This window comes from Apium graveolens, chromosome 10, assembly GCF_009905375.1.
Source record: "Apium graveolens cultivar Ventura chromosome 10, ASM990537v1, whole genome shotgun sequence".
Lineage (NCBI taxonomy): Eukaryota > Viridiplantae > Streptophyta > Magnoliopsida > Apiales > Apiaceae > Apium > Apium graveolens.
Window position 1 is genome coordinate 119006150 of NC_133656.1, and position 9117 is coordinate 119015266.

At 32.2% G+C, this 9117-nt stretch overlaps 1 protein-coding gene across 1 annotated transcript; it reads right to left on the minus strand.

Moving 5' to 3' along the window:
• Positions 1–413: 413 nt before the first annotated feature.
• On the minus strand, positions 414–5647 carry LOC141689608 (E3 ubiquitin-protein ligase WAV3-like). The gene is made up of 2 exons (XM_074493958.1): positions 5106–5647; positions 414–2820 (listed from the first exon to the last, which is right to left on the minus strand). Exons 1-2 carry the CDS (start codon positions 5337–5339, stop codon positions 892–894), a joined length of 2163 nt encoding a protein of 720 aa, XP_074350059.1. The 5' UTR covers positions 5340–5647; the 3' UTR covers positions 414–891.
• Positions 5648–9117: the final 3470 nt, after the last annotated feature.

Below are 9117 nucleotides of genomic sequence, written 5' to 3' on the forward strand. Positions count from 1 at the left end.
GAGTGTTAAATATATGATCTTATTGGGGCTTTCCTCTAACACCTTAAGGTTTTAGATGAGAACAGAGAGTTGGCCGGCCTGAGCCAGGCCTGACCAACTTTTCTTCTTCTCTCCAACGCATAAAAGAAGCCTAACTCTTTTTCTCTCTCTGCCACATCACTCACTTGGGCTCCCATTGGGCTTGCTCTTATGTTGAAACTTGAAAAAAAAAATTATTTTAATGAGGTTATTATTGTAACGATTATTAATTCATCGAGATTCAACCGTATAAAATTTTAAAATTTTCAAAGCTTTCAAGTATTAGGGTCCTAGGTGCAAAATGAGCTCTTAAGGCACGGTTATTTCGACTATAGGGGTCACCCACTAGCAATGCCTAAAATGAGATAATTTCGAGAGTTAAACTTAGAATCAGATGCACAAAGCATGAAAAAACCTAAATATACACAACGGGCAACATGCATAAGCAGAGACTTGAAGTCTTGAAAACCAAAAAATATACATAAGTGCCACATGCATAAGTAGTAAAGCAGAGACGAAAATTTCCAATATCCCCTACAATTACAAGGCATTGCACCATTTTTTGTCCCAAGTAAAAAAAACCTTCGCTTCTCTTATACACAAACCCATGTTTTCAATGTAAACCTTAACCCCCATTTGTCCTTTATCCACCAATTATCCTCGTATCTCCTTCCCCCTAATCTTATTCATGTACACAACGAAAATATACCTGAACCCATTCTTACGCAATGAAAATGCAAAACAAAGTCTTCCAGTAGCTCTCTAACTGCGTTTGATAAGTGGTTCTTTACTTTTAAGAACCGGTCTTGACAGGCAAAACATATCGAGTAACAATGAAGAGGACTGAAGACAAAACTTTAATGATTTTGCCAGTTACCTAGGTTGTGGTTGTGTTGAGAACGACCTAGCAGGTCTGGCTGGCAATTGTGATGATGGATTGCCGAAAAACATTGTTTGGGATCGAGTGACCATCTCGACCATGGATGGAGTCTGGTAAGCATGCATCAGGCTTGTACTATCCATGGAATCGCCTCTTGCAGTTGCCCTCTGCCAGGAATGTGAGCTTAAACCTGACAGAACATAAGCTCTGCCTGAGGACTCGTAGACACGACGGTTTGCCATTCTCTCTTGCATTTCTTTCAGTTCAGCACCCAATGCAACACACAACCTGTCACCAGCTCGGGCTGACACTGTGTCTAATAAATTTTGGCGGCAATGCTCAAGGACCGTCACTGCTGCGCTTAAATCATTACGTTCAGCAGCAGCTCGTGCTTCTGCCATGGCTTCTGCTGCATGAAGCCTGTTTCGCTGTCTGTCCACTTCCATAGACATAGACATTGATAGTTGACCGGTAGTTTCAGGCCTTTGAATTACCACATTCCTGAGTTCTTCTATGGTCACTAGTTCTTTTGTGATAGGGTCTTTGTAATGACATTTAATTTTGACCAATGTCATGTCATCAATGCTTTTCTCAACTGGAATATCGAGAATCACCAAAAAGTCTCTTTCTTCTTCAGCATACAGATCTCCAACTTCAATGAAGCCCATCCTGGCATCTGCTGTTACATTCGTTTTATAGTTTCCGGCTTTTATTGAGTTGAGATGCAACTTTGGATGAACACAATCAACTACAACCTGGAGTTCCTGCACTACAACACTCAATAGCCCTCCAATGCATTGTGCAAAAGCATCCTGAATCACACTCTCTGCCTCTATGAAAGAAAATGTTCCCCCGGAAGCTTCAGAAATCGAGTGCATTGAAACAGCATCATGATCCGCACCAAAACCAAATGAGTGAACTGGAATGTTGGCTCCTGCACCACTATCACGATGCATGGAGGATGGGAGGAGTGACTGATGAGCAGTCTCGGTATTAGCATGGGGGCTTGATACCGTATATGTGTCCTGCCCATCAGATAATAATATAATACTACTGACTGGGCTCTTCCATTTTCGGTCTGTCATAACCTTGGAACCTTTTCTCAGCCCCTCGGCAATGTTTGTGCCACCATTTGAAATCAGCGCATTAACAGCCTGCAGTGCTTCCTGCCTTCCAGTGTTTGTCATCCGACGTAGAGGAAAGAGGCGACGAGCTGTGGAGGAGAAAGCAATGACTGAAAGCCGATCAGAAGGTCCTAGATTTTGGATAACGAATCCCATTGCTCGTTTTAACAGAGCAAGTTTTGTACCTGCCATGCTACCACTGACATCAAGAACAGTAACAAGATCTATTGGAGCACGAGGGTTCTGGGACATTAAAAGGGGATTCGCCTGGTCTGCTCCACCATTAATGGGAGCTTTAAGATGTAATAATATGTTGAAGTTGCTATGAGATGCTGATCTTGCAACAGCAGAAACCTCAGGATACATCTCGATCTCTATTGTTCCAATAGAACGGTCATCACTAGAAGTATTTTCATATGATTTTTTTGCGGTATCCTCAGGTTGGGGATCCAAAAGTTCATCATCATCGAACACACCTGGCTCATGGGATAGACGGAGTGGAGCACTATGCCGATTTGCATCCAAACGAGGGTGAGGGAGCTGTGGAACAACATTCATCCAGCCATCATCTTGAGGCCAAACGCCACGACTAATTCTAGATCGTCTATTAAAAAGATCAGAAGTAGGACTCTGGAATGGAACTTCCTTCCATTTTGCTCGACAAATGGGGCAGATCTGGTTACCATGTTTTACATTGGACGTAATGCACTGGAAGTGGAAGGAGTGTGAACATTCTGCAGTAAATAAGGCATGGCCTTGACCTGGTTTCATGGTGGTCAAGCATATTGAGCAGATTCTCTGCAATCGCAAAGGTGTGCATATTAGAAGCAGATAATTGTGTGCAACTTTGAAACAAAAATAGATTTTAAAATCATTTATTTATGACAAACTAATACATTTATATAGAAACTTATCAGTTTGATGCTAACAGTCATGTAGGAATGTACACCTAACATACTAATACAATTGAGGATAACATGAAATGCATGTCAATAGGGATTAAGATGATCGGAACCTTGATGCTAGTAACAGATATCACAGAGCAATTTAATTTTGACACTTGCAAACTGCATTGAGTCCTAATTAAGTTAATATCAAGAGATAAATGGTAAGGACGAAATCATTATCATTTATATTGGGAAATACGACACTTGAATAATAAAAAAAAAATACAAATTTAACTTTTCCAGATATTTTCTCGTTAATGTTAAAATCCCCTTCTACATTCTCAGGAAAAAGAAAATCGGAACGACTTGAGCCAACCAACTCAAGTGGCCAAGTCCTACGAGAATAAGTACTTAAAGAACCTAACTTTAATGCAAAAGAGCATCATTCACAGGTCATGAGCTACATAGTCATATGATTACATCCACCAGATTGATGTTAAAGATCAAACATTAACCATTGTGTTAGAACAGACCCCCTGTGTCTGCAGAAAGTCTTATTATTTAAACTGTTACTTTGAGTGCTTCAATGGCTACTCCCATGTGGTGTAAAGGCCCACCTGATAGTTCAAGAAATGGTACCACCACCTTCTCAAAGGGACAAAATGGGTACAACTCAAAACCCATCTAGAAAAGAATCTTGGGTAAAGAAAAAAACACCTCATTGTAGATTTCACATAGTCAAAGCAAAATAGAGCAATTGGTAGTAACAGTACAACCCAACAAGTAAACTTTTTCCAAAAGTAAAGGTTAATCAAGAAACCACCCAAAGTAGTGATGAAGCTTTTGAGGCGCAAAAAAGAAAATGATCAGAGGGACATTCTCAAAAGAATCAGAAATCATTAGACTCCATAAAAAATTTCTACTGTTTTTCAACTCCCTCCCTTACTTTGATACATTTAATCTAACACAAAGCTAATAATCAAAATCCACCAAAACTTATTATCAAAAGAGGAGGAGAAAGACATGAAGAGATTGATAGAAATGTAATGTATGCTAAAACACTGCAGTTGCTGACTATACAAGCCACTTCCTTGGAGTTTTACTTTTATAATATGGCCAAACACAATGGTCCTACTCTCCCTACTTGCACAGTTGCACTCTCTCCCCAAAAACCACAGTGAGCATGTTGAAAACAACTTGACATCAACAATTACCCATCCTTTCTTCCACTCATATCTACATAAATATATTTGCATATCCACCCCCACAAGTCCACAATATAAAGTGTAACAAAGTTTGATCTACAACCTTACCAGTTACCACAAAAAAATATACTTAAGAATATAATACTTGTCTATTACTACATAGTTAAAGACCACCAACACACCACCGAAAATAATTAAACAAATCCGCAGATTTTTCACTACAATTGTAAACTAATGTATACCCCTCGTCTAGTAACATGATGTCCAAGTGTGCGTGGCTATTTAAATTTTTACAGTTGCCCTTTGATGAAAGTGAAAATATCAGCAATTTTAGACTCAAATTATCGTTGACGGTATTCTAAAAATCCCTGATTTTTAAAAAAATCCCCTATTAGTTCTTAAAAAATATTTGGCCGATCTATTTTTTCAAATCCCATTAATATTTATAAATTACTTTTGAATTATATATTTCATAATAAATAAGATAAATATATTAGATATTAATAAAATATTTAAATATATCCGATTAATCCCCGATTTACCGATTAATCCATGATTTACCGATTAATCCATAATCGGTACATAAACCGATTAGTACCGATTACCGATTTTTAAGACCAGGATGACAGGTAAGAATTGCACGTATAAAGAGATCTATATTCCATATCCACACACAAACATTTAATTATATTTAAAATACACCAAACAAAAAATATATTAAAAAACAACTTACTTCTAAACTAATACAATCCATAAACAAAATGTCAACCTAATCACCTCAGTTTAAACAATACCAAATCTTCAATTCAAACACATCTAAACACACCCAATAAAAAAAATATCAACATTTCTATCACAAGTCTATTTTCATACTTCAAAATCAGTAGAAATTTTACTTGGAGCCCCGATAAATAATAATAATGAGGAAAAAATATTATTATATGTTCGGGTCCCGAATCATTTTAAATCATGGTTCCGCCACTAAACGTACCTTTGATGATTTACTGGCGTGCTTAGGCAAACGTAGGCCAGAAGAAGACGGGGAATGAGTCATCGGACGTTGAGAATCAGACATGCGTCCTACAACCGGAGTAGTCGGAGAAAGTAAAGAAGCGTCGGAAACTCTAGTTCCGGCGGCCGGAGAAATATCATCAGACGTCTTAGGAATATACAAACAATTATTTAAGCCTAAAGCCATCTTGGCTTTTCTCCATTTGCTTCCCATTTTTGTAATACAGTTTTGTAGAGATAGAGATTATTTATATTAGTGGTGTACACAAAATGCATGCATGTAACAAGTGTTTATATACATGGTTTTGGTGAGTTTTAGATGTAAGGGAACAAATGTTAACAGGAAGAACAGATCTCTAAATGAGTGTTGGATGAGACGGGTAATGGTAACACGGGAACCGATAGCTTTGTAATGAACTTGTGAGATTATGTGTAGATGTGGAGAGAGAGAGAGAGAGAGAGAGAGAGAGAGAGAGAGGGGATGGGAGAGATGAGTTTATGTCTACGAGAAAGCAAGTGTGGGTGGATATGAAGAGAGGAGAGAAATTAAAGGAAAGGGTGAGTTGGGGTAAAACTGGAAATATATGTTTTGACTCATCTTATTTTACGGAAAGTAGGTATCCTCCGCACTGTTGAATTTTTTTACCTGTGATGTACCGTATTTTATGTTGTATTTCGTCTATATTATCCTTGCAAGACACGGGATAGCTTCATTTATTAAAAAAAATTATTATCTTTTGTGTATTTTTATTATATTTACGTGTTGTTTCATATCATATTGTGTGGTTCATGTTAGAATGACTATTGTAACGACGAACATTCTTATTGTGTTAAAGTTTATAGTGCACTCTTACCATTAAAAATAATAGTTTTCTATCAAGTTTCAATGATTTTTTCAACCGGAGATATCAAAAATATTATAATGTTGAGGTGTCATGTTTATCAAAATATGGGGGCAAAATAGTAATTTTATTTCACTGTTGAACTTGAACTTCAATTTACTCGGCTCATAAGGTTCACGAGTCTTATCGAGCCGATATTATTTTTAATAGAAATATGTTTTTATCTAAATATTTAATATTTCATTAATATTTTATATATTCATTAGAATCGAATTCGAGCATAATCTATCATATTTCGAGTTTTTTTCAATATTTGGATAAATTGATTCAATTTTTCGAACCGAACTTGAGGCCTAATTACCCAAGTCTTACATTAATTTTATTCTACATAAATATTGAATTATATAGGTTTAGTCACCCAAAATAACAAAAGAAGAATGTAACTCAATACTTGATTTTATCAAAATTTAACCAAATGAGTTTATAGCTCAATTGGTTGAAATCATATGTTTGTTATAAGTTTAAAGTTGATATATCGAAATAAGTTATTCAATCAAGACTCAAATCATTATGTTTTATATAAATATTAAAATAAATATAAAATTTAATATAAGGCAAGACATTTCGTATAAATAAATAAGTTATAACTCAATATTTAATGTTATAAAAGTTTAACCAAAAGTGTCTTTAGCTCAAGTGGTTGATGTGTTTAATTTGTAAATAGTTGGCATATGTTCGATTCCTATCAACAAAAACTATTTTTGATATTCATTAATATACATGGACAAAACAGTAATTTCGAATAAAATATTTCGCCAAAAACTTGATGTTGCAGATTATAAAGATAACAGATTTTATATATATATTAAAATAAATATAAAATTTAATGTAAGGCAAGACACCTCGTGTAAATAAATAAGTTTTAACTCAATACTTAATATTATAAAAGTTTAACCAAAAGTGTCTCTAGCTCAAGTGATTGATGTGTTCAATTTGCAAATAATTGGTATAGGTTCGATTCCTATCAACAACAATTATTTTTGATATTTATTAAAATACATGGGTAATCGGCTCATAAGGTTCACGAATTTTATCGAGCCGATATTATTTTTTAATAGAAATATATTTTTATCTAAATATTTAATATTTTATTAATATTTTATATATTTATTATAATCGAATTTGAGCATAACCTATCATATTTCGAGTTTTTGTTAATATTTGGGGGGAAATGATTCAAATTTTCGAGCTGAACTTGAGACCTAATTACTCAAGTCTTAGATTAATTTTATTCTACATAAATATTGAATTATATAGGTTTAGTCATCCAAAATAAAGAAAGAAGTATGTAACTCAATACTTGATTTTATCAAAATTTAACCAAATGAGTTTCTAGCTCAATTGGTTGAAGTCATATGTTTGTTATAAGTGTAAAGTTAACATATCGAAATGAGTTATTCAATCGAGACTCAAATCATCATGTTTTATATAAATATTAAAATAAATATAAAATTTAATATAAGACAAGACACCTCGTTTAAATAAATAAGTTCTAACTTAATATTTAATGTTATAAAAGTTTAACTAGAAGTGTCTCTATCTCAAGTGGGTGATGTGTTTAATTTGTAAATAGTTGGCATTGGTTCATTTCCTATCAACAACAATTGTTTTTTATATTTATTAAAATACACGGGCAAAACAGTAATTTCGAATAAAATATTTCCCCAAAAACTTGATGTTGCAGTATTATAAAGATAATAAATTGGTCGTTTTGACTAGATGATTAAATAAGAGTATCTTCAACCCAAATCACTTGTTAGCTTGGACTTTTTGCCCAAACTTCTAACTGCTTTGACCGCATAGTTAGAATAATAATTTTTTATTTTTTTTTGTGAATAAAAATATATAACTAAAATTTTTATTTAGAAAAAGAAAATTTAAAAAATATGTAATTTTATCTATGCATTCAAAGCACTTAAAATTGTGTGCAAAAAAGTCAAACGACATATAAAAGAAAACAGGGGAGTATCCACGTGGCAGCTATCAAGTAGAAAATTGTCACTTCAACCATCAACTCCTATTAGCTATAACTAGATTTGTATCCTTTGATGCAAGGAAATGATTATTATTATTTTTTTTTAACTTTTTTTGAATATTTTTTCTTTTTTAACTAAATTTTAATATAATAATTTTATTCCCCAAATAAATTTTATATTCTTTGAAAATAATATATTGTTTCAGAAATTATACTTTTTATACTTATGTATTTATTTATTATTTTATTTTTATACTTGACTTTCATATATGTTTTATAATTTATTTTATTTCTTCATTTTATGACTTTTTTCACATTATAAATTTGTAAGCAGAATATTTTAATCACGCTACATAATATATTTATGTAATTATTTTATATATATATATTTTCTTTTCAGGAGTTTGATTAATGATTGAAAAATTGTTTGGAATTTCATCTTGCCGTATTTGTAACAATATTTTATATTTTTTTCTATTTTAGTAATGATTTTAAAAAAATACTTTAAATCATCATAATACTTTTTTTACTAATCAATTGTCATAGTACTTTTAAATATATTCTATTATAATTGTATTACAATTTTGAATTATAATAATATTTTATTATTAATATATTTCTTCCTAATTTTTATGTTTTATATGATTCATTTACTCTAAATTTTTAAAAAACAATATGTAATTTTCTTATTTTACAAATGAAATAAAAAATATATAATATTTTATATTTAATTCAATCTAAATGTGTTCTTCATTTTATAAGATAAAAATTAATATTATATATTCAAAAATATTTTAAATCAAACTTACCCATTTCCATTTATTTTAAGAAAATAATACGACTAACAAATGATTTGTTGATTGTTACTTATATTTATTTTTATTAAGATAATTGTTTCTTGTATTTTATATATAAAACATTTAACTTTATTTTATATCATTTAAGAATATATAATTATAGTTCAATTTCTTAATATTTACCTATTGTGTTTGTTATACATATTATTAAATATTATAATAGTAATAATAGAATAAATGTAATAAATATAATGTATAATGTACTCCCTCCGTCCCATTGTTTTGTATACAAATCATTTTCATTTTGGGAAGAAGGTT

Excerpts from the sequence above, each read along its gene's own strand:
- LOC141689608 (XM_074493958.1), bottom strand. The coding sequence starts at position 5,339 with ATGGGAAGCAAATGGAGAAAAGCCAAGATGGCTTTAGGCTTAAATAAT. Across the intron at positions 2,821-5,105 it reads ACGCCAGTAAATCATCAAAG|AGAATCTGCTCAATATGCTT; the intron begins GTACGTTTAGTG and ends TTGCGATTGCAG.